The sequence below is a fragment of the Arvicola amphibius genome, chromosome 13 (genome assembly GCF_903992535.2).
Source record: "Arvicola amphibius chromosome 13, mArvAmp1.2, whole genome shotgun sequence".
Taxonomy (NCBI): domain Eukaryota; kingdom Metazoa; phylum Chordata; class Mammalia; order Rodentia; family Cricetidae; genus Arvicola; species Arvicola amphibius.
The window spans coordinates 743,153-769,294 of record NC_052059.1 but is presented as its reverse complement, the minus strand read 5'-3'; the positions used below and the strand labels follow the sequence as shown (position 1 = coordinate 769,294).

Genomic DNA, 26,142 nt, shown 5'->3' with positions numbered 1-26,142 from the left:
TGTCTAGCTTTTCTTTTTGTATCCTAGCCTTAAACTTGGAGTTAGTTGGAACTTATTCTCCCTGGTTGGACTCATTCACTTCTAAAACTCAAAATGGCATGTACTATTGTAAACTTCAGAATGTATTTGCTGGGCATCAGCCCTAGTCTGTTATCTGAGCTCCAAGCAGAATGAAGCTTGTTATTTAGTTATCTCACTTTGTATTCCAGTATCTTTAAACTGAGGAGATTCAACAAAGGAAAAATGCTCTCCCTTAAATCTCCTAAAACTGCTTTATTTGATAAAGTGTATTTTATTCTGGTTTTGTTTTTTCAATACATGTTACCTGCAGTTTCATAGTTTATCCCATAGGCCTATGCTCTGCCATCAAGACAGAAATATAAACAGCTTTTTCTCTTCATTTCCACTTAGACTTGATCATTAATAGCCTAGCATATTCTCTAAAGTCATATGCCCCAACATACCCAACCCCACTAAGTTACTTAAGTGGAGTTACAAGTTGTAAATTATACGACATCATCTGGCTTAATGTCCTCTGTGGTTTTCCAATTCCTCTCAGAACAGATTCAAATTCATTACCAAAGATAGACAACTTATGTTGACAGAACTTTCTGTCCCATCTAGTTCTTCTGCTTTTCAGTCCCAAAGAAACACACAGAGGCCTACATTAATTATAAATTGGTTGGCCTATTATCTCAGGCTACTTATCACCTAATTCTTACATCTTTCATTAACCCATTATTCTTGTCTGTGTTAGCCATGTGGCTTGGTACCTTTACACGAGGCATTCTCATCTTGCTTCCTCTCTGTCTGGGTGATGACTGCAGACTGAGCTTTCCTCCTCCCAGAATCCTCCTGTTCTTGTCTCTGTCTCTAATTCCTGCCTGGTATCCCCTCCTATACTTCCTGCCTGGCTACTGGCCAATTGCCATTTTATTAAAATAATACAAGTGACAGGATAAGAGACCTTTGACCCCCAGGACTTTCGTCCCCCCCCCCTTTTTCAAAACGAGAACTCTGAATCTAATATCCTTTGTTTAGCTTTTTGTCCAGACCATTATCTATAACATCTTGTAACCAACACTCTAAACAAAGATAAATATCCATAGTTCATTTTTGGGGAATGTGGGCATAGTTTTCCAGGCTAATTCCTGCTGGTTGGGGGAGTGTTGATATTCCAATGAAGACCTAAAGAAATTTCAAAAATATGATCAAGTCCTGACTGGAGTATCCTGTGAGGCTTGATCATCTCAGTCAGCAGTCTTGAAACTATTCTGGATTTAGAACTCAGTTCTAGGCCATCTGCGCCTATTGGATATTTCTCAGGGGGGGTCTTCATTTATCAAACCTGATTTTTCTTAATCTTAAATGAATCCACAGCCTTTTATTTTTGTGGAAACAGAAGCAAAACCTCTTCTCCAAAGTAATATATCTTTGACTTCAATTTTGAATTCAAGTCATTTTCAAAATACCTATCTTGGATTAATCCAGCAGCATTTATAATCAAATGTCTTTTAGCAAATGCTGCTCCTTCCTTAGTCATTCAACAATTCAAAGACAACACAATAATATACAGTATTCAGACTCTCTGTGTATTTTCCATCTTTATGTGGCTTTATTTTAAACTCTATTTTTTTTCTTTATAATTTTCAGTTTTTTGAGACTAACTTTCTCTGTGATTCTTTGGCTGTCCTGAAACTCACTCTGTAGACTTTTTCCTCTGAACTCACAGAGATCTGCCTGCCTCTGCCTCCCAAGTGTTGCTATTAAAAGTGTGTGCCACCACACCTGACTACTCTCTTTCTTTCTTATTATTTTAAGGACTTTTTCATTTTTCTTTTCTCTCCCAAACCTACATATATTTTTCAACACACTGTTAACCATTTAGAGGTTTTCTTCATCTGAATCTATCTTTACTGTATATCTCTCTTTTTCTGACCATACAAGTCTTTAATTTGCTAAGCGATGTGGCTAGGATTAAAGCCGTGGCTTTGATGGCTGGATCCATCCAATTTCTTAGCTTTCTCAGAGTCTAGTCCATGGTGGAGGTACTGGCAGGAGCCATGTTTATTGCCACAACCCTATGTAGTTTCAAGGTCCCTGCCACCACCGAGAATCATGCTGTCAGCTATTCATAAACCCCATTTAAGTGTTTGGTGGCAGGGCCTCTTAAAAGAGCTGCAAGGTATGTGCAGCTAAAGCTGTGTCAGGAAATCTCTCTTAAATGAGACATGCTTTCCTCTAGCAAACAGAGCCCACCTGAGAAAATGCTGCTTAACTCTATTATTTTGTGTCTAGAAGTACTTTCCAAGCTGTCTCAGGTTTTAAGTGGATTTAGCTGTCCACATTGGTGCCATTTGTTGATTGAGCTTTCTGTCCCGCCGGGTCCCACAGCTGTTCATTCCCAAAGAAATACACAGAGGTCTACATTAATTATAAACTGGTTGATCTATTAGCTCAGGCTTCTTATCAATTAATTTTTACATCTTATATTGCCCAATATTCTTGTCTGTGTTAACCACATGGCTTTCATCAATGAGGCATTCTCTCCTTGCTTCCTCTCTGTCTGGGTGACAACAGCAGACTGAGCTTTCCTCTTCCCAGAATTCTCCTGTTCTCATTGCTCTGTCTCTGCTTCCTGCCTGGTCATCCCACCTATACTTCCTGCCTGGCTACTGGTCAAACAGTGTTTTATTAAAATAATACAAGAGACAGGATAAAAGACCATTGTCCTACAGCAAGCTTGCTAAGAATTTCACTTCAGTTTGATTAATCATTTAGTCATTTTTCTTCAAACAGTTGGCCTTCACTGCCTGAAATGTGCCCAGCTCCTTCTTGTCCCAAGGATTTCTAGGCTCCATTCCTAGAACATTAGCTTCCTGGCCTCTTCTCATAACTGGTTTTGCTAAATATTTCTCTGAATACTTTGTTTGCCCCGTTCTCACTGTTGAATACAGTAACAACCTCATTAAGCTCCAGTAACCCAAGTGTATATTTTGCTGTGACATGTGTTTACCCCAATAGACTGTAAATGCCATGAAAACAGGCCAATACATCATTTACTCTACTATATTCAAAACTGATAGTATAATACCCAGTGCAGACATTTCTAGAATTGATAACTGAATTACAGTCACTTTAACAATACACTTTAAAAATTGATTAAGATTTTAACTAAAGGGAAGTTGCATATAAATGACAAATAAAAATTTAAATGCCGATGATTTGATGATGGTCTGGCATACTTGCCAATTTTACTTTGAAAAATACTGTGATAAAAGAGCTAATAAATGGCAAATATGACTCCTTTTTCTTCAATACACATTTCATATTATATTTTTCTCTATGAGGAGCTATTGACCTTTTCTCAGTGCAATCCTAATGAATTGCAGAATACCTCCCTCGACACTAGAGATTTCCATGCAAAGTCAGAAACAAAATCATAAAGAAGTTTCCAAGGAAGACTCAAGATGTAGTTCAGAGTGGAATAAAATGCTGAAAAATATGTATTTGCCTTGGCTTTGAATCCAAGTAACACACACACACACACACACACACACAAATAGAAAATAATCTCAGAGGGACATACATGATTCCTACTTGTAAATATCATAGAATTCTTTATGGAAGTGTACTCAGTCATTTGCTGAGATTTTTAGACTAGGCAGGGCCTGAATATATTAGGATAGGAAGACATTCTTTCTCCAGCAAGTATGAGATGCATAGGTTCAGTGATATTAAAAGGAGGAGAGACAAGGTAAGATTGAAAAGTAGCTTAGAGCTCTGGTTTTTAGGAATCTAATGAATATTAAGGACCTCCTGGTTGAACAATAGGAAATCCCATAGGACTAGTAGGATAGCTGTGATATGAAAAGTGTGGGCTAGGGTATTGTGAGCAAGAATGTGAAACCTGGCAGGGAGGTATCTCAAAGGTTTATGATGTAATGTTGTAGGTACTAATAACAGTACTTGACAGCTCTCTTTATGGGGAAAATTAAGACATTCAATAATTATTCAAAACATTTTGAACTGAACATCTAGAACAGCTGTGCATTTAAAAGAATTGGAAAATACAAACGGATCACTTTAGGAAAGAACATTTCGTAGTGAGATTAAGAAGGTTCTAATTACCATGGAAACAGAACAGAAAGTAGGGAGTCATAGGAATAGGGCCTCAGGGGATTTATGTGCCCAGAGGAACAGTCCTGAAATCTTTATAGTTAACAGAAATCTCATGACTTGGTTTGGGTAAATGGCTCTGTTGTTGAAGCACTTGCAGTGAAAGTTTGGTGACCTAAGTCTGATCTCCAAATCCAGTGTCAAAAGCAGGGACAATGGCATAAACAACTTTTTGAAAGGCAAAAACATAAGGATCCCTGTGCCTTCTAGGCCAGCAGGCTAGCCAAGTCAGTAATCTTCTAAGTCAGGGAGGCATCCTGTCTCAAAAAGTAGGGTGCAGCTGTAGGTGATGGCAAGATGGTTCATTGTTATCCCTCGAGGGGACTAGATTCTATTCCTCAACAGTTCATAGCTTTTCCCAACCCCTTCAGGCACAGCACACACACACACAAATAGATGCATGCACACACAGGAACATATGCACACATGCATGCATGTATGCACACACATACATACACACAGAGAAAAAGAGAGAGACAGAAGACAGATAAAGACACAAAAATTCCATGGTTTGTTTAATTGTTAAGAAAGACTATAAACATACAGGCAAACACAACTAAAGGAAGTCAATGAGATGTAGTAAACTTTGTCATCCAGAATGCCAGCTTCAAATAATGACACAGGGACTTCTTGTTAATTATGAAAACTAGGCTTTAGCTTAGGCTTTTTCCTAAGGAGTTCTTACAACTTAATTTATATTCTAATCTATGTTCTGCAACGTGGCTTGGCTACCTCTCTTCAATATGCCATGTCTGACATTCTCTGAGTTTGCTAGCATCCTAGCCTTTCCTCTTGCCAGAGTCCTCTGTGTCCCTGGCAGTCCTGACTATTTTCTTCTTGCCTAGCTATTGGCCATTCCACTCTTTATTAAACCAAACACAGTGACACATCTTCACATAGTATGAAGAAATATTCTGCAACATTTCCCTCTTTTGTCTGAATAAGAATGGGAGGTTTTAACTCAACACAAAATTTTCTTTAATAAGAACAATTATCAAGTAAGAGTTACATTCACAATGTCCAATCCATATGTATTTGACAAATTCAAGCAAACTATCTTATTGAGTACAAGATTTTATACCAAACCCAATTTCTATCACAACTTGTATTGCCATCCTAAAAATAGCTTTTTTTAGACCTTAAACAATTTTAGATAATTAACTTAAGCTTTTATGTCTCTCAACCTTATAAACTTAACATATTTTATGTAAGTTTTTTTTTTTAGTTTGGTAACAAGGAAAACTGTATAAATATTTGGTCTTCAATTCCCATAAAAAGAGTTCCACAGTAGCCCTGAGTGAGGTGACGTAGGAGTCCCCTCTGTGTGCTGCGATTGCCGTTAATAAATAAACTGCCTTGGCCTGTTGATAGGGCAGAACTTAGGTAGGCGGGAAGGACTAGACTGAATGCTGGGAGAAAGAGAAGTGTGGAGTCGGGACACCATGGAGCCACTGCTGCCGGTAATAGACGCACTGAAACTTTGCTGGTAGGCCACAACCTCGTGGTGATGTACAGATTAATAGAAATGGGTTAAATTAATATGTAAGAGTTAGCCAATAAGGAGCTAGAGCTAATGGGCCAAGCAGTGATTTAATTAACACAATTTCTGTGTGATTATTTCAGTTCTGGGCTGCCAGGATGAACAAGCAGTTCCTTGCAATAGTGGAGTATAACAAAGGTTTACTAATTTGGGGATAAACTCAGAGTAAGGGTAGCAGTCTGCAATCCTCTATATGTGCTGGGAACTGGGAACCGAATCCAATAGAAAGTAAAGGAGCCACATATGCTTTTCATCTGTACTTATAGTACATGAGACTATACCCAAAGTGGGCTGGTATCTTAAAGCCTATTGTCTGAAGGAGTTCCCACAACATTCAACTTCTTGTCTGTAAGATGGGGACGACACCTGAGTTCATGGGCTATGACAATACAACATTTAATGAATGAGGAAAGACTTTTGGGAATAGATGTCTTTGTTCAGATTTATTTTAAATTTGTCTCTCATCTGCTTTCCATTAACTTTGAGATTGTCATGCTATGGAAAATCACTACGAGGATTCATATGTGGTTATGTTAAATTAATCATAATAATGAATTTTCAACAAAAGAGTCTTGTCCATTAATCTTTCTATATGCAGAAACGAGTCTCAGAACACATATTTAAGAAAGAATGGTGACTGTAGATCCATAAATACTGGTCAGTATAGACAGTGATTCATGTCCCTGTGAACATAGCAGGATCGTCTTTCAGCCATCATCTTTCCTTTCCTATGCTATGGTTCCTGGCACCATATTCTGTTCATAAAAATACTTGGTAAATCATTTCCAAGCAAATAACTGGGTCATAGAGTGATCTGTCTGTAAGACGGTGTGGATATCAGGAAAGAAACAGAGCACTTGATAGAAATAAAAAACTAAATTGAAAAATTCAGAAGTCTAGTACATGTCTGCTTACACGCAGGTAGAGAGGACTATATACCCCTGTATAACTGTCACAAGCATACTGTTTCATCTTAAAGGATAAACATCTCAAAAAACAGGAATAAACATCAGAAACAAAAAAAAAAACAAAGACAGGAGGTCAAATGAGAACACAAGTCTCATTTTTTAACTTTGACACGCTAATAAAAAACCTGAGTATTTATGCTCTGTCTGCTCTTGTTCGTGAAGAGGAATGTAAAAAGGTAAAATCATTAGGAATATCTTTTGTTTTTATTAGTAAGCCACAGGAGAGCAATTAATAATTGCTGCAAACAGCGATGACGTGACTAGCCTTCAAAACTGAACTGAGTATAATGGTTTGCACAGTGAAGAGCGGCACAAACAACATGCTGATAGAAACGCAAATAAGAAAGAACTCACAATTCCATTTTAAATAATGCTTCTCAAATGCTTTTGTCCTATACAACATCCAATGTATCATGCTAAGCTAGATATTTGTTGGGATGCTGTTTTAAACAGTGATGTGTCAGAATGCTGTATGTGTAAGGAAAGTATGTCTGATGGTAGATGAGATCCTATGATTTACACGCTCTATTTATAAACTAATTTTTCTGCACATTTAGTCACATCTTCATCTTACCCTCATCTATGTTTGTTTCACAGGCCATGGCACATGTTCCTGTGGTCGTTGTGTTTGTGAGAAAGGATGGTTTGGCAAGCTCTGCCAACACCCACGGAAGTGTAACATGACAGAAGAACAAAGCAAGAGTTTGTGTGAGTCAGCAGATGGCATGTTGTGCTCGGGGAAGGGTGAGTATCACTGCTGGAGCTGCATCCCCACTGAGACACCTGGTCCCTCAGAACAGCAAGTAGCAACCAGTTTGGCCAGAATGAACTTTGCTGGAGGAAAGGCATTCAGCTTGTGTTAACCCTGAAAGCTGAACATGAGCAACAGAAGGTGTGGGAACTAGTGCTATGATCCTTTTTGTCCGTGTAAAAGATGGAAAGCTTCCTAAGTTTCCACAAAAGCTTTACCAAAAGAAGATTCCATTTATATTAAAACCCAGGTGTAATTTTTTAATATTTATATTTAGAAACTTACCATAAATAGCTTTTTGCTGAGTCATGTCCAGTTGTAAATTCCATAAGGATACAGAAAGTTATACTCACTAATGCAGTGAGTTACAGTCCATTTACTCTCTGAACTGAATTTTATGCAAAATTATTCCATAAATATATAAGCAATTGGGTTGATTCAGAATTTTCAGCTAGGTAATTTGCATATAAAAATACAAAAAAGTTGACTAATGTTGGGGAGAGAGGCCTTAGTAGTCAAGACCACTTACTGCTTTTGCAGAAAACCAGAATTTGATTCCTAATACCCACATTGATTGGCTCTCAACTGCCTATAACTCTCAATCCAGGGGATTAGACATCATCTTCTCACCTGCATGGCCCTGGCTCTCATGCTCATTGAACAATCACATACATAATTTTTAATGAAATAAATATTTTCTAAAAAGAAAAAGAATGCAAAATTTGATTAAATATTGATCCTCAAACTGAACCAAACACCAATTCCTACTTAATGCTTTCCCAGGTAATGCTTTGGGTAGTGCGAGTTTAATCACAGGTCATTGACCATTGAGAATCTAGATAATTCTCGGTCATGGCTAAATTTAAAGAATAATGTAATGTTTCCATTCTGAGTTTCATGGCTCACATTAGTGATAGGCAACAACTGGTGAAATTCTTTTTCTCCTCCTTTCTGGAGGCCTCATGGTGGGTATAGAAGAAAGGAGCTGGGGCTGAGCTCTTGCAGCTGTAATTTGTCTTTGTTACAGAGGATAACAGGGTGTTAAGGGCTCCATGGAGAGAAGTGTCCAATTCCCTGCCTCCAGGAATTACAGTATGTGAGGGACTGGAGAATTTCAACATGGTGAATGAGAAAGGAAGTTTTCTTTTCTCACACCCTTTCACTCTGTATCTCTGATAAATCTAATTGACTAATATAGTCTTACAAAATTCACGTAGGAAAAGCTCTATTCTGGTGATACCAAAGTGTACAGACACTTTTTTCTTCTTATGTGACAGGTGTGAGCCAGGGACCAGCCTGTGCCTGCATGCCATGATACTTTGCCACCCGCCTCCACCAATATGACAGGCTTGAACTATGCATTTGCTAAGAACTGTGAATAAAGCCTTCACTTCAGGAGACGATGAAGAAATAGCATTTTATTTCTTACAAATTTATAGCCAAGACAATAAATCACTCCATAGAAAAATTTAAAACAAGATACATTGTTGTGACCTTCAGAACAGATGGTGTCATTAGTACAATAGTGAAAACTGCCTGCTGGGGTTAGGGTTGCAGCATTTTGTCAGGCTTGATGTATGAAAAAGAAAGTCAGCGATGGAGTGGGGCCTTGATCCCAGGCTAAAATTGTTTTTGTAAATGACCAAGAGAGATGAGCTTAGTGGTCATGTTGCCACTAAGTTTAGCTACCTTTGCAGAATATATAGTGAAATTTATAGTGGTTTTGTTGTTGTTGTTGGTTGGTTGGTTTGGGGATTTATTTATTTGGTTCCATGGTGACACAATAATATGTTTCTCTTAATAACATTACCTTAGATCTAAGTAATCACTCCAGTAGTCAGAGATACTGTTATGGGACAAGTCCTTAAATATATCCTTGAATTGACACAGTGATTTTGCTGCACCCACACCATTAGCAAGTTCAGAGTACCCTCATTCATCCATCTGTTTCTCAACTACCCTTGTTCTTTAACCTCAGAACAGAGAATGGGAAAAAGTTAAACTTTCAAGACTAAACTTATTCTAGTGTCCTAGATGTCATGCCCAGTATAACTGCTAGTCACATCTGTAGGCAAGAACTGATCATTTATGAAACTATATGAATGTTTTTGTTATGACAGTCATCAAAAATTGGTGGCTAAATGGTGAACTGATTCAGATTGAAATATTGTTAACTGTTTTTGGAATGCGGTCTGAGGCAATTCCCACATCCTTTCTACTAGTCCATTCTCATCTTCAAATGAAGTTTGTTTCTTTCTCCTCCTTAGTTCTTTGGAATGTTCTACAAATCGATGAAAAATTTTCTCAATAATGAAGCCAGCAAAAAGCACAAAGGAAAATAGGAGCATTATTAAGGGTCCTTTTGGAGAATAAAAACAAATGGGTTAATGGTGTTGTAGTTGCAGATTTATCACCCTAGAGTTCCAGACAGAATGGGCAAACTGCAGCCTACAACTTGGTTGAGCCTCTAATGGGAATGGGTTCTAGCCTGCTGAGTTGAACAGTTGCTCACTTTGAGGTGTTCAGAAAGCTTACATTTGTTAAACAGAATCTTCCCAGGCTTTTCCTTTTCTATATACAGATAATCCACCCCCGTTATTAGTTATTTATGAGAACAGCCAGAGCTCTCTACAATAAAGATCTATAATAGTTTCTAATGACTATATACATTGTGTTAGTACTACATGCTATGCTGTTCCTATTTGTGGAGGGAGTAGAAGAATTTCCTACCAATCATCAACAGAGAAACAACACACCTGGGATTATTATGGTGACCAGGAAGATTACTTCCATAGCATACACAAAATCAAATCCCAGTTTTATTCTAAACATTTTATGACATCTACTATATTTGGAGCTATAATTTGCTTGTCAAATATTCAGTCTACATATACCACATTGACTTTAGCTGAGCGTGCTCATCTCAGGAAAATACTTTGCTATACTTTGCATCTAAGCATTCCAGAAACAAAAGAAGTAATAAGAATCATTTCCAGGCAAGGATAAGTTCAAAGATGAAGTGTAAACTCTTTCTAAGAATTATGATACACATGAAAAGGCATCCTAGGTGTGATTATATTAATATCATAAGTTTATAAAATCATTTATTTTTATTGCGGAAATAACTTCATGATGTAAGAGATACTATATAAGAAACAGAAATATTTAATTCCTCAAATAGTTAATCCTTCTTCTCTAATGGAAATAAGCCACTAAGCATGATGTTCCTTTGAGGGGGTATCTCTGTGATAGTCAATGGAGTGCCTATGTAGGTATTTCATTTACCATCTGTTGTTAAGCATTTCCATGTCTAGAAATTTTAAACAAAATGTTTAAATTTAGGAAAAATTAACTCTAAAGGAGGATACACTCTTCCTAGGTGAGAATTTATGAGGCTCTATGTCTTTCCCACTAAACCAGCACCACCACATTGTCAATCACTTCACAAAAATGGTAGATCTTCATATACTGCCCTAAATAGTCTGCAAGTCAACGCAGACTCTCAGTAAAACAGGTCGAGACTACGTGACGTTGCTTTTCACTTAACAAATGAGCAGAAAATAAATATAAATACAACTCTCACATTATAGCTGGTCCTGACTGATCACTTGTCTTGAGACGTTTGACGAGGAAAGACCAAAATGAAATTTGGTTGTGAGAGATTCCTTCCCCTCAAGTGCATATACCTTTTCCCCGTCATGAACTCATATTGTACTTAATGCTTAGGACATTTTAACTTGAATTCTTTCATGATATTGATGACAGTGTTGCCCAAACCCAGGTTTTCTGCTCTCTGTGCTCCCAGGTTGTTAATCATTCAACGGTCACTCTATTTCAGGAGAAGTACTCAGAACACACCTGAGTCTCCTCTCTTTAATCAGAACTTAATGAGTTTGGGGTTTTGCTAACTGCTTTAAAAGATTTTGCTACTTCACATTTCCTCAAGGTGATTGGTCACTTGAGTAACTTCGCTAGTAAACAGAACTTGTGTCCAGAAAGAAAAGCCAAATGAGGAAATGGAAAAAGTCCTTTTTAATTCTGCAGTTGTCCTTTTAGCTATAGCAAGAGCAGCTTTTTGCATGATCTTCAAAGCCCATCTTGGAAGATATTTGGACTGAGAAATTTCTTCTTGAAATAATACAAACCTTATTTTTATTTTAAATATGCTATTAGTAAGAGTCTTGGTTACCCAAAATATTTCAATAACTAAATAGTTTTTGTTGTTTTAAAATTAGGCTAGAGGTAACCAGAAAGGAAATTAATAAAGGGTAGGAAACTTGATTGGACCCCATTTTGGGTTTATTAGGACTTTTCCTGGTTATAAATAAAATCCTGAAGGGCAGGTCTGAGACATCAATCAGACATAAGGAATTGTGTCTGAATTTTTAGTAATTCACCTTGCCTCAGTGTGAAGTTTGTGTGTCTCTATTTCAAGAAAATCATGCAAAAAATCTAAGATGAAGAGATAATAATTTAGTAGTTATTAAATTACAAAATGAATCTTCATTTAATATAATTTAGTATTGGATTCCTTTAGATAACAGGAACTTTGAAATGCAACTCAATTAAAAAAGAAAGAAACACAATGTCTATTTTGAATACCTTTTGGGGAGAGGATCTCTAAGGATGAGCAATATCCTGTTCCATTGACATTTCAGCCAGACTGGACCAAGGAACATTTGCTCCAGGCTAATTGCAACTGTCTTGATCTATAATGAAGGCTTTCCTGAATGACCTTTATGTATTTGAGTAAGTAAAGCTTTCTCCTGTGAAAGCAGTTGTTCAATAAACTTTTACCTTTAGAAGATAGGTTATTATAAGCCTGTTGTCATTGTTTCAATGATATTCTCTTCTTGATGGAAGCCTTTACTTTTCTCGCAATAGCTAATAATACCCGTTGTGATTTCAGGTTCTTGCCATTGTGGAAAGTGTATTTGTTCTGCAGAAGAGTGGTACATTTCAGGGGAGTTTTGTGACTGTGATGACAGAGACTGTGACAAACACGATGATCTCATCTGCACAGGTATTAGACTGAACTAATTCTTTTGTGCCACGATGACAATACAGCTAAATGTCACCCACCACACGCTGGTGCTTTAGATAACCAGAGAAGGCAGCTTCCATATACTCCAGTGAGCAATGCACGCGTAGTAATTTTAAAAGGATAAGTGAGCATCTGTAAAGAGTCACTAACATTTGTCCTAGAGGAATGCAAAAGGATGAAGCCAGATTATATGATTGTTTGGAAACTTCTACAAGGTAATCTGCCCTACAAACTTACATGTGGGCAGTTATACATATGTAGAATTCTTCTGACAATCATTTTATTTTAACATGGTCCAGGGGAAGGCTACTGTTTTAAGCAGCACTCAGATTCCACAAGGTATACTGGCTGGTTTTAGGGAGCTGTGTATACATGTGAATATGTGCGTGGTGGGGAAGACAGTAATAGAGTATACAAAAGCTTTGCCTGTGTGATGGCCATCACAAACATAATTAATTGAATTATAATAATTAGCTATAAAAACACCAAACCAAGTTAAATAATAACATGTATATGTGTTCTGCTGAAGTTATTATTTTAAATATAAAATGTACTCACACTTAATACCATTCTGGCTGATTAAATATACCATTAATAAATTCTTTCTCAGTAACCTAAAATAGTTTTGTAATCAAACATTTTAATAAGGTTAAAGATAACTATTTTGACATGACATTAAATTAGAAAATCATTTTTTCTCTTCAGTTTACTACACAAAGATATTTTTCAAGCTCTCTGGCCTGCCTAACTTCATATCAAGGAGTTTTATATTTTTCTGCATTTATTTGTGAGCCAGACATGGTTTGCCCAGTAACAGAAAACAGAATTATGATTGGGAGCCCAACTGAGTCATGCAAGATGAGCGCTGTTTGATTAACAGCTTATGGCAACGAAGAGATGTCACTAAGTATCTTAAACTTGTACTTCTGTCAGGTTTTTAATAACATAATAATGTCATTGTGATATAGAACACTCTATGGAGGATAAATAGAATGGTTTACTCAAGAACAGTTATGATTTGCAGTCATATATCCTAATGGGGCTTTTTGATCATCATCTTAATCCACATGTTTATTTTGTTGCAGGGAATGGAATCTGTAGCTGTGGGAACTGTGAATGCTGGGATGGATGGAATGGAAATGCATGTGAAATCTGGCTTGGCACTGAATATCCTTAATGATTCTATGGGAGACAACTGGATTCTTATTTCTAGGCCATTTTAGAAAGTTAGAGGAAAACGTGTATACAGCACTAGGAAAAACTATTGTGTATTTTTCTATTTCTAACTGCCTGAGTGAAATATGGGTCTTCATTAGAAACGACTTCAGCAAACTGATGTAAATTATACCACAAAGAATTGTTCTCACATAATTAACATCAGTGTTCACAACTGAGGAGGACAATGTTGCAACCCACAAGACATTTGGCAATGTCTATAGAGAAATTTGTTATCGTACTGGTTATGGTAGGAGTCCATGTGCTTTGGGCATTTTAGAGGTAGTGACCATAGGCAATGCTGAAAACCCTACAGAACACAGAAAGGCCCTCACAGCAAAGTATTTTCTGACACCCAATGTTTGTCAATACATAGTAGAAAAATGCTAAATTGCATGGTATTGAGGACTCTACATTCTGACACCACTGAAACACTGTATCAGAATATAAGGATGATATTTATTCTCACATAAACCAATCAGTAGAATTTTTCCAGGATTCCATATAACTCTGAATTTGCATATTGGGATAATAATGACAGACACATATGACGTGTAATGATGGGTGGGAATTTACCAGATCAAAAGGGCTTTATACTCACAAGAATGTCTTACAGGAAAAAATTATAAATGTACAATTTGACATTTTAATAATTAGTGACATAAGTTTTTTATATTCTGTGCCAATATCTATTTATGCACTGAAAACAAACACAACATAAAAAATGAATTGGAATGCCCACTTTAGATCCCAGGAACTAACAGGCCATGTTTTTTAAGACTAGGCATGGGTTACATGTACAAGAAATCTGGTTTTTATTTAAATTAGTTCATATAATGTGTCCTCTGAAGAAGACAGTGTCTAGTTAGAAACACAAGAATTCTCATACTGCTTTCATTGCTCTTAAAAGACTTTCTTTTCTTCAAAGAAGTGGCAGGGTCAAAAAGAACAACACCTATTTCAGAAGTTCAGAAATGGACCCCAAAATCTAGAAATAGCTTAAATCAAAATTACAAATATTCACTCAGTGATAGGAACAAAATGTTTATTTTCTTGGTGAAATTTTGCTTTGTATGAAACTCACATTGATTTATGAAAATGTACAATATTTGGGGTTCCCTTGCATATATACAGTTAGATCTACTTATACACATATTTGAAGCAACCATTATTTATAGCTAAAAAAATACCTTTTTCCTAAATGTGAATTATTTGTAAAATCCTAAAATAACATAGCAAAATCATTTCTGTATTGTTTTAAGATGAAATTTTACTTGCAAATTTTATATTAATAATGTAAATATTCTAGAGTCATGGCTTCGACTTTATCAGTCAAGTCACCAAAAGTAAAGAAAACATGCCTCCACTCTATTACTTAAAAAATTAAATACTGAAAAGTATTTGAAGAGTCAATTTCACTGGTGCTGGTTTTATAGTAATAATAAGGTTCTGAGAATTTAACCTATTTATAAAATTGTTGCCTCTATCCTGAGATTAGGGGACCCAGCCATATAGGTTTTATTTCTATTACTGAGCTGGCAATCAATGTCAGTTTTATAAAATGAAGAAAATATAAGGAGTTAAGATATAGTATGGATGATTGCGTTTTTTCCTCTTCTCTATATTTACCTCTTCTTTATATACATTTTAAGCCAATTACAATAATTCATTAGCAATTCTGATGATATGTTTGGTGATATCCAAATATGAGAGTCAATGACCATTCCCTCATGGTACAGAGACCTTCTGATTTCCCTACTGCAGGACTCAGCCTTCTAAAAATGTGTGAACAATGTATATTAGACAAACCACTGTAGGATTTTTCTTTCATTGTTTAATATTTTAAAATTGTAATAAATAAAAATCCATCCTGAGCCATACATAAACAGGTTGTGGGCTAACTTTAATCACAGCTGTGTGTGATAGTTTGCTAGACTTTGCTCCCTTGGAATTACCTTTAGATCCCTTTAATCACCCCAGGTGTGTGTTTTTTAATTATTACAATTCTCTCTCTAGTTTTTATCATTTCTATCAATAGCTTCTACCACAAAAGTATGTGGTGTTCTTAAATCTTCACAAGGAAAAGTGTTAAAAATCATCATTAGCATATAAGTGTTCTCAGAATAGAGTTTGACATTGGAGAAATGATAATACCATGAAGATCAAAATGTGTCTTAAAAATTTAGACAACAGGAAAGTATGTTGTAGTTTGCTACGTTCTGAAGTGTGTTATTACAGATTATGGAAGGAACCTAATATATGTCTCACAGTAACCTAAACTCTAATCAGTTTTTTTTCTTGGAAAACAGACTTTAAGAAACCTCCAATTTATTTGCTGTAATGTGTGTGTGTGTGTGTGTGTGTGTGTGTGTGTGTGTGTGTGTGTGTGTGTGAAAATATCACACACTTTTGTTTAAAAAAACGAAAACAAAAAATCGTGGTGACAGGCAAAGACATAATATATCTCCTACCTTAATATGATTCAATACTTTGACTCCAAAATAGAAAGTACCTCATTGAAAATGCTTAGCAAGGACAAATTTTTAATGAGTAGGAGAAAATAAGCAAATCTCTTTGGTTTGCTTGTGATTTTCAAAAATTACACTGGGACCCATGATAATTGAAAAGGTGGCATTAGGTTCACCAGTGGTGATGTCTTTGATCCTCACCATACTTGTTTAACAAACCATGAGTGGAGAATCCTTCCAGAGGAATTATAAAAGTCAACAAAAGTCCACAGGATATGAAGAGATCCATTGTTCCTACTGGCTTTCAGAAATTCTAAGTTCATCTGGATTTCAGCAGCACCAGGGAAGAAATGACTTACCTCTACCAGCTCAAAAACAAACTCAGCCTCACCAGCAGATATCAAGATTAGACTAAATGAGAACCAAGAACAAGGAAAACAAAAATACAATAGTCTCAATCTGCAAACTCAACTGTCACAACTTTGAAACCCACACAGTATTCCACATACTCACATAGCTTTGGGTGTTACTTTTAAAGCCAATCTCTGTGTCCTTTATTTCAGAACAATACAATTTACATTCTATATTTGACTAAATCTGTACTTTAGAAAATAATTGGACATTTAGCCTAATTGTTTCCCTATGATATGCCTGTTTTCTGATTAAAATTGAAAATCATTTTACACTATTTTCTGTTTCTTTTAAATTGAAACTTTGTCATTCTAATCTCATGCTCCTTTTTCAGGGGATATCAAATATCTATTATCCATGTAATAGCTGGAAGAAATTTTTAACAAAATAATACATATTCATTTTAAGGAGCAACAAAGGATTTGTTGGGTTTATTTTTCCTTAAAGTACTAAATCTGATATTGGTCACTTTAGGAGGAAAATATATGGTTTAGTAGTTTAATAATTAAGTGGGAAATATGATACATTCTGTTTACTTGCTGGGAATTCAATAATTAGAAAGACTAGAGCAAAAGTCATGGGATCCTTTTTGGATCTAGTCCTCACCCCGAAGCACCCAGGACAAGCAAACACTTAAAACAGATCCCAAATTCTCCAGAATACATTTAAAACAGATCCCAGATTCTCCAGAATACATAAGGAAAGTGTACTCAATTACTTTTTACACTTCTCACAGGACAGACTATTTGAGTATCTTTCATAATTATTTCCTGGGAAAAATTAAATTTCAGGAAGCAAGCTTATTTGGAAACAAAAATTGTGACACTTGAGTTACGTAAGGGACTAATATTAATGAGCACTGTTGATGGATAGGTAAAGCAATCAGCTACCATAACAAGGTGGTAGAACTATCCCTCCCCCACCAGATGTGCATGCAGAAGGAATGGGTCTTTTAGAGACATGGTACAATGGATATACATACAGGGAGATACAAAACACACAGTCTATAAATACAAATGTGTTCCATCAGATTTACTATACAGAACATTAGTGATGATATATTGTACTTAATTATAGCAAACTTAATTTCTGAGGGAGAGAATGATGAACTTCTTTCAGAAAATTAGCAAGAGAGGTATCATCAAGGAGCTAAAGTTTTCTTTGGCATGGTAAAGGGGAAAATTGAATTTATCAACTTATTTACAGAAAGTTCTCTATATTTAGGATGATACAATGCTACTTTTATACATAAAGTTATTTATGGTTTCCATATGCTTTCATATGAGTATTTTATTTGATATGTTGTATCTGTGAATACAACAAATGGTAAGAAACACAAATTGTACAATACAGACAAGCTCTCTGTATGTAAATCAAAAATACATACCAGTACCTCTACATGGGTCCTAGTACATGCAGTTCATTTGGTGCTTTCCTCTTCCCATGCAACATGTGAGACCAGACATAAAGGAAATGGTCTAACTAAATCAAAGGTATAACAAGAACCCCTCTGAAATGTATCTAAACATATATTAGAAGAAACAACTAGGATTACAATAATACATTCTCTCATAGACAACTGACAACTCTTGGAAAGCAAAACAGGAAAACATTAACATGAATCTCAATCATTTACAAAAATAAATCTTGTCTTAATTTTAACCACTAACCAGGTCTTTGGAACAGAATTCTCAAGTAATGCTGGTTAGCAAAAACAGAAAGGTAGGCTAGTTTGGGGATGTGTGTACATGTGGATGGATATAAATTGTTTTTATAAGGCCAACTAAAAAGAATTACAAATTATTCACATTTTACCACATATTATGTTATGTATGTCTTCCCTAAATAATCATTTAATGGGTTTTGTCTAATTATGAATAACAGCAAATCAATAGTGGTCAAAGGAATCATTTTTTTGTATTTGTAATTGAGCATTATTGACAATAAATCTACTCAAACATTATGCTAATTTTTATTTCTTAAAATGGTATCCAATATGAAAATGAAATGAGCATAGTTAAATTTATACTGAATCTTTAATCAGCTAAGAAAGCCATTTTTTTCTATGTTGGGCAAGGGCTGTCATGGAAATTCATGAAATCAATGAGAAAATAATTTCCCAGTAAGCACAGTGTAGATGGGGGGGCCAATGGCAGCTAGGTTATTCTGCCACATGGAAACCAGAACAAGAGGCCAGTACTTTGATCACACATAGATTGTTTTCTAGAAAAGAGGTTCAGTTTGGTCTCAATGAGTTTTTCTGAGAAAAAAAAAACATGGAATTTTATTGTGTACACACAGGTAACAAATATATTTCCAAACAGTTTAGTATTAAACATTTTGAAGCTCTTTATATCCAATATTGAACATTTTATATAGACTCTTCAAACCTTGTATCCAGAAATTTACCACCTTTCTTAGTACCCTTAAACTTGGAGTTCAACAAAATTTAATTAAAAATGAAGTTACAAAAAGCAAAAGCAAACAAATTAAATGGCCCAGATCCCCAATGCTGGAGTGTGTTGATTTGTCTTAGTTTTATCTAGGGTAGTCAACAAACTGCATTCTGATATCTTGGCAATTTACCTCAAACCCAACCTGTTGGACCATACAGAGCTGAGTTAGAGGTATATGTGTGCTGGTGACACACACAGTACCAGACCCAGCATGCTAAGCTGTGAAAAAAAATTTTTTCCTATTATCCAGTTTAGAAACTTGTCATTAAAAACTCAAATATTAAAGTCTAATTTATACTATTGTGTGCATTGCTTCTGCAGGAAAGAACACATAGCCACCTTACCCATGCTCAACTGGAATGCAGCCCAAATCGGGGTGGGGGGCATTGAGTTATCTTCATTTTTAAAAAAAGGGAGGAAAGGGTCAGAAATGGATTTAGGTAGCATATTTCTTATAAGTTGTAATGATTTGTTTTTATTTTTCCTTTTCCCAATAGTGAGGATTAATAGATGAAAAAAATGAACCTTAATCAGGCCTACAAGGCCTACAGAATTCTTTGGACCCACTTTCTCAAAAACTGAGTGGGTCTTGCTCGCTGGGCAAGGCAAATGTTACCATTACCAGTAAGCTTGTGATATGTATAAAACACACACACACACACACATACACACACGAATAAACTTAGAGGGGATGCCAAACACCTATCATAGAGAGCTTCCCATGGATTGTGTTTGACCCTTGGTCTACCCAGGCCATAACCACCTTGGGAGTCCAGTGTCTCCTACTGGACAGAGCGTATATGTGTGTTTAATCGGTAATGTAAGCCAAAGAACACCTTAATCTTTGTAGATACGATTTGTAGTAATAGATTTAGAAGGCTTCCTGATTCCCTGATTGTTCTCCAAACTAATCCAACTACAACACTGAAGATTCAGAGGAACACAATCCTGCTAAATGTCACAGACAGTGGAGCAAGCAGCCCTGCAAAAATGGGAAAAAGAGAAATCCATGATAGCACAGGTTTACAGCGTCTAACTAGAAATTACTCAATATTATTTGTGTGCTACAAAATTGAACTTAAACACATGGATTTCGCTGAAACAGGACTCAAAAAAGGATTATGGGTAGCTGTCAGCAGGCAAGGTATTGAGTGTATTTGTGAAGTATGTCATTCACATGAAGTGTCACAGTCACAGAAAAGATATTAAAAAGGCATTCCATATCTGGTAGGGCATTCCATGGTCTGAGTTTAGCTGGTTTGTCCAGGTGTCTTCTTGGTGTGGGGGGACCACAGGTTGAGATTTATCCACTTGCAACGAAGGAGGTCTGAGACAGCATAGAACAAGCATCAGCTTGACTGCTGGGACTCTTCAGCCACAGGAGCAGGAATGTCTAGTAAAGATAAATCACTCCACTGTGCTCTGGACAAGTAAGTCAGGACACCTGAGGATCTGGCTATGTGGTCTTGCACTTGTTGACTGGCTTTCCTCCATTCATTATTGCAGATGCACTTGTACTTTTGCTTGGAGTCACCCCAGCTTTCGGAACTGTTTCGCCAACATCATGCAAAGATGGTTCTCGGTACATAGCAACTAGAGATGTAAAGGCAGGGAGAGAAAAAGAAGAAGTTATCTGGTTACCATGCAAGAATGGCACACCACTTTTTGCACAGACCTCAGCCAGTCTGTATTTGTCTTTCGTGGATGAACACCATCCCACTGATAAGAGGACAGCAGTTTTAAGGCAGTCATTTCTAATCTATAAATTAAGACATAGCTTTCAATGTATTTTCTAATTTATATACTGAAACATGTGTGTGCATATGTTCATAGATGTGTTTTCTAATAAAGTTTAAATGAGAGCTATGAACTTTTGTAAATGTATAAAGAAAAGCACACATAACTCAAGCATGAGTGCACGCGCACGCATACACACAGACACACAGACACACACACACACACACACACACACACAGTCTCTCTCTCCTCAACCCCAGGAAGAAAAGTATTTGACCTAATTCTAGTTTCACCAGAGATCACTAAGCTATTTTTCTCCTCAGTTGTTTAAAAGTCACACAGTCATACTGGGTTCTACTTGAAAGCTACACAGAGCGTAGTAATAAAGGCTTCCTTTTGCTTTAGCCCAAGTCTTCTGTGAATAATTTCTTCTATTTCCTTTTCCACTATCATAAATAGGGCTTTTATACAACTGGAGGCCACTGTATGACATTTATATTTTTGTATCTATTTTTCTGATGCATTGTTTAAAAATCAAGTAATTATATATATATTTTGTGTTTTATGTTAATTCTGTTTGTGTTAAGCTGTATGTCTCTGCATCTATATGTGTTTCTTGAGCTTATTCTTTGACTTCTTTCTTTTTGTTTATTTGTTTTCTCTTATTTTGTCATATTTGTTTTTATTTTATCAAATTTTACCTTTTTAGATGCCAATTTCAATTCTAATGACAGAGAGAAAGAAAGGGTGTGGACTTGGGTGGACAGGGAAGTGGAGAGGATCTGGGAGGATCCTTGTGGAGGGAAAACCATAATCAGAATATGTTGCATTAAAAATCTATTTTAATTTTTAAAAAATGAGAAAAAGAAAGAAATCTGTCATCATTCTTAAAGCATCTCTAATTTCTCACTTGTACTAGTTAACTTAGGACCGAATAGTATCAAAGTTTTGACTTATACCATCTTTTAAGTAAAGTTGGGTGGGAGATCTGACTGCCCTAGAATATCCAGAAACAATCATACCCCTGTGAAAATGTCTATAACTGTCCTAAAATTTTTAATTACATAATATATAACCTATTTGGGTTTGTAAAGGAAATTAATATCTCTATAATAATCATCACTGTTAAATGCTGTGTTTCAGAAGTAGTGTTTTAAAGGAATAGAAGAGCACACTCTCTTGTCTTGTTTGGAATATGTCTGTCCAGGAATTATTTTAAAACATGATAGCACAATATTTTTCTCTCCCTATATTATACATCATACTCACACAACAGTTAAACCTAAGGCTGGAATACCAAATAATAGGATTATTTGTGATAATACTGTTTATACTGTAGCAGGAAAGTCTCTAATATTTTCTGTGGCCCTCATCCTTTTCTTATATGTCTCAAACATAACATATCTATAGGAGAAGGACTGGGTCTGCTCAGTGGTAGGAGGTAATACTGAGGAACTTCAAAGCATGAAGCCTGAAGAGTCCTAAGAGAAAACTGAGAAATTCTGTAGCTAGTCTGGGCTACAACTTACAAAAAGTCATTACCATCTCCATGTAAGCCTCTAGAGGGGCCTGGTGGTATTTCCTTTTATCCCAAGAGGCCAGGGCACCTGGGAAGCTTGCTTGCTTTCTTATTTTCCTCATTTTGATTCTTAAGAAAATTTTGGAATAGCATCAAAGTCATTTTTTTTCAGTTTTAAAATTTACTGTAAGTAATAGTAATTGATTGGTCCTTCTGGCAGAATAATTAATGAACAAAGTACATATATTTCTAATCAACAGAGCATGGTAACTTGGGCCTTGGGATCTGATAAAAATAAATGTGAACGAGCTGCTATTTAGAGCTGAAAGTAGATATGTTCCTTAATACAAGAGAAATAATTTATGTATCATAGAAGGAGATATGGAACTTTCCAGAGTTTTTAAGGGTCATTTTCAAGAATTATAACAATTCAAAAGATATTTTACCCAGACAATTTGAAAATAGGCAAATACTTGAAATTCTATGTGAAAATGTTTTTCTTATATACTTAATACATGTTTGTAATTACATAGTTTATTTTTATCTTTCAAATAATTGACTATAAATCATGAAGTACTTAGACCATTAGGGACAGTGAGGATTTGCAACATTGAAAGAAGTTTTCTGCTGTGTGTACATGCATGCACACTCATGCACACACACACACACACACACACAAAGAGAGAGGGGGAGGGAGGGAGGGAGGACATTTTTATTTTTCTTCTTTTCCCCAAGTTTTGATGTCCAGAAATGAAAATCCTGGCTTTGGCACATGTGAGCTCATGTTCTATCCCATATCTATATTGGTGCACACAAAGCTTAGCCCAGAACAATAAGAAGAAACATATTCAAAGAGCACTCCAATAAAGGACATTTCTTCCAACCTATGAAAGGTTCCTGTGGCCTTGTCAGACATATCCATGTAAGAAAAAATAATGTATATAACAGATTCCAAGAGGATGATGCATGTGTATGGTGTACTCACCTTCCAATGGCTTGGGCAGAAAATGAGCTGCTGCTTTAGTTTTCTTTACTCTGTTCCCTTTCATAACTTGCCCTTCCTTATTTAATCCCAAAAACCAGGCTCTGCCAGACTCCTGTTGCCTGTACAGCATGGATGAGTAGATTACATAATAGTTTTCAAAAACAGACTCTTTAAACTTGCATTCAGGAGTAAAAAGTTCCTATTAGAAGAAAGAAGAGAAGAAAGTTAAAGTAGAAAGCAGAAGCTTCCAATGTTACTCATTCTGCATGAATTTCTCTGGCACATTGACCATACCTAGGGATAATTGGAGTTAAGTGCTCCTATATGCAGGAACGCCCTCTACATAATTTTGATACCAAAGGAATTTTCAAAGTCTGCAATTGGTGGGCATATATATGCAAAGATAGGTTTCTCTTAATAAGGAAATAAAAAATGTAAGAGTGTCATGGTAGCTCATGCTTGTAATATGAATATTCAGAAGAGTGAGGGAGGTGGATTGCTATGAGTTTGCAGACAGTCCTAACACAGCACATTCCAGGACAGCCCTACCTATATAGCAAGATCCTGTCTAAATGACAAAAACAAAAAGAAAAATGAACTGTACAGTATTTTCACTTAAACAGAGCCTAAATCGATCAGTGTCTAACCACTTACCACATTTGTGTGCCATCATCTATTCCTGATAAAGTTTACAAAAATATTTAAAATTTTAAGCATGTATTATATTATTTCCATTGAAATAACTTTGCAAAAAAGTAGTCAGTTGTCACTTGGATCACTAGTATTCCAGGGTGACAAATTTATAACAACGAGGAACAAACTGAGACTGCAAACCAGAGTCCTACTATGAGATGGCATACAATTTAGCCACCAGAGCTATTGGTATGTCACAAGTTGAGGACAGGCATCATGTGAGCTGCTGGAAGCTCTAAGTAATTACACAACGTGACTATTTGGAGCCCTATTGAAAATTTTGAAGATGAAGAGTAAAATCTGGTCTTGACTCGGAACCACCCAACGACTTCGAAAAGAGTACAAAATGTTAAAACAGATTCAGGCTCGAGGTCATCATCTTCACTCTTTAGTGAGCAGCACAAAGCTTTGGTACTCTAATGAATACCACAAATATTCACAGATGAATGTGAATGTGGAACTCTTATTTTGAAATAAATAATATTGAATATAATTGCATACGTCTTTATAAAGATGCATAATAATGTAGCTTATAAGCTTTTGTGACAGCACCCAATCAAATAGAACTTCAACCCTAACCTCCGAGTGGAGAACGATGGAGGACACTTAACAATATAAGACATTTTGTAGGGTTATAAATAGACTGTGTACAATTTTGTCCATATGGAAAACAAATGCTAAAACACATATACTGCTACTTGCTTTTTTGCAACATCACTCTACTAAAAAAATTGACTCAAATTTCCCTTAACCTGAATAGATTTTTCTATTAAAGAAAATAACTTGTTTATCTTTTAGAAATAAATATGCTGTATATACTTCCTTTAAGAAGTTAAAGAAAAGAAAATCCCTAAGAGTTGAATTTCTGTTAATTATTATAATAAATGTGTCATAATTGCATATGGAAAATGCCTTTGTATATTTCCCAAAAGAGTGTGAATTATCCACATTAGTAACGAGGACAGGAGAGAACTGGCAGGCTGACCAACCCTATAGCTGCCCAGAACCAGGGATTTAACTTGGCCTGCCTCAACATCCATTCTATGTGGAGCATGTGAAAGGACCTGGCCTACAGATCTAAAGCTGCAGGATCTCCACAACACAGGACGACAATAGGATATCCAGAAAGAAAACTATTGAGAGCCCAGCATCCGTGGTGTAGGAGAAACCAGAGGCCTTGAATCAGACCAATGGCTGCAATGAGCACTTGCAAGTAAAGATAGATGGACAAAGGGGTTTACTGCGTGACTCACTGTGCCACACTGCAGCTTCCATGGTGAGATTCTTAATTTTTCCTTTTCTTCCTCTCAATTTATATTTTGGGGGAGTGTTCAGGGACAGAGGGTGGGTGCGAAGTTACAGGGAAATGAATGGGATCATGATGCACAATATGAATATTTTATATTATATTATATTATATATATTGAATAAATAAAAAGAAAGTTTAAAAAGTGTGAGTTATCAAGAATTATCTTCTTCAGTATGTTTTAGTGTGCTCCATAAATTAGTTTCACCAGAAAGTAATTTTCCAATGAGCAATGAATTTCATTCATTCAGATGCATTTCATGACAAGGATTACATATGCATTGATCAATATAAAACATTAACAAGACAAATGGTAGGGTGAGCCCCTCCACAGAGATGTCTGCAGATCTCCCTGATACTACCCCAGATTTTAATAAGATCTTGCCGAAATAAATGTTCAGGCCTTCCACTAAATTTCTGATTCCAAATACCCTCCTTTTAGTTCTCATTAATAAGCTGAGCCTCACTGAGCCAGGGTCTTAGAGGTGTCTCAGAGGAAATTGGATAAAGTGGTGAGGCCAGCAAAATGAGTGTTCCAAACCAGACTTACACCTGTGATGGTTAACTTTCATTGACTACATTATGCATTTCTTAGGAAAACAGGTCTTGATTAGAGATATCCTGTGGGCATGTCTGTGAGAGACTGTGTTAATCAACTTAATTGATGTGTGATGGCCCAGCTCCTGTGGGCAGCAACATTCCTGAATGTTGTCCTGAGCTATATTAGGTTGGAGATATCAGGGAAATGAGGTTGAGCACAAGCAAGTGAATTTGCAGGCATTCATTTCTCTCTGGTATTGACTTTTTATGATATTACTAGTTATTTGAAGTTCCTGTCTTTACTTCTCCACTATAACCTCGAATTGTAAG

General features: G+C 36.1%; 2 protein-coding genes across 4 annotated transcripts in view; one reads left to right on the top strand and one right to left on the bottom strand.

Annotated features, from left to right (window-relative positions):
• Positions 1-14,481, top strand: part of Itgbl1 (integrin subunit beta like 1) — a 186,291-nt gene extending 171,810 nt beyond the window's left edge. Inside the window, exons 9-11 of the mRNA XM_038310288.1 lie at positions 7,285-7,431; positions 12,348-12,461; positions 13,568-14,481. Coding sequence (XP_038166216.1) covers positions 7,285-7,431; positions 12,348-12,461; positions 13,568-13,659 — 353 coding nt within the window. The 3' untranslated portion in view covers positions 13,660-14,481. The remainder of the gene's footprint in view (positions 1-7,284; positions 7,432-12,347; positions 12,462-13,567) is intronic.
• A 4,908-nt stretch (positions 14,482-19,389) lies between these two features.
• Positions 19,390-26,142, bottom strand: part of Fgf14 (fibroblast growth factor 14) — a 478,361-nt gene continuing 471,608 nt past the window's right edge. For all 3 annotated transcript variants that reach the window (XM_038310679.1, XM_038310680.1, XM_038310677.1), the window contains 2 exons: positions 23,274-23,472; positions 19,390-20,625 (listed from right to left, as the gene is read on the bottom strand). In XM_038310679.1, coding sequence (XP_038166607.1) covers positions 20,489-20,625; positions 23,274-23,472 — 336 coding nt within the window. In that variant the 3' untranslated portion in view covers positions 19,390-20,488. The remainder of the gene's footprint in view (positions 20,626-23,273; positions 23,473-26,142) is intronic.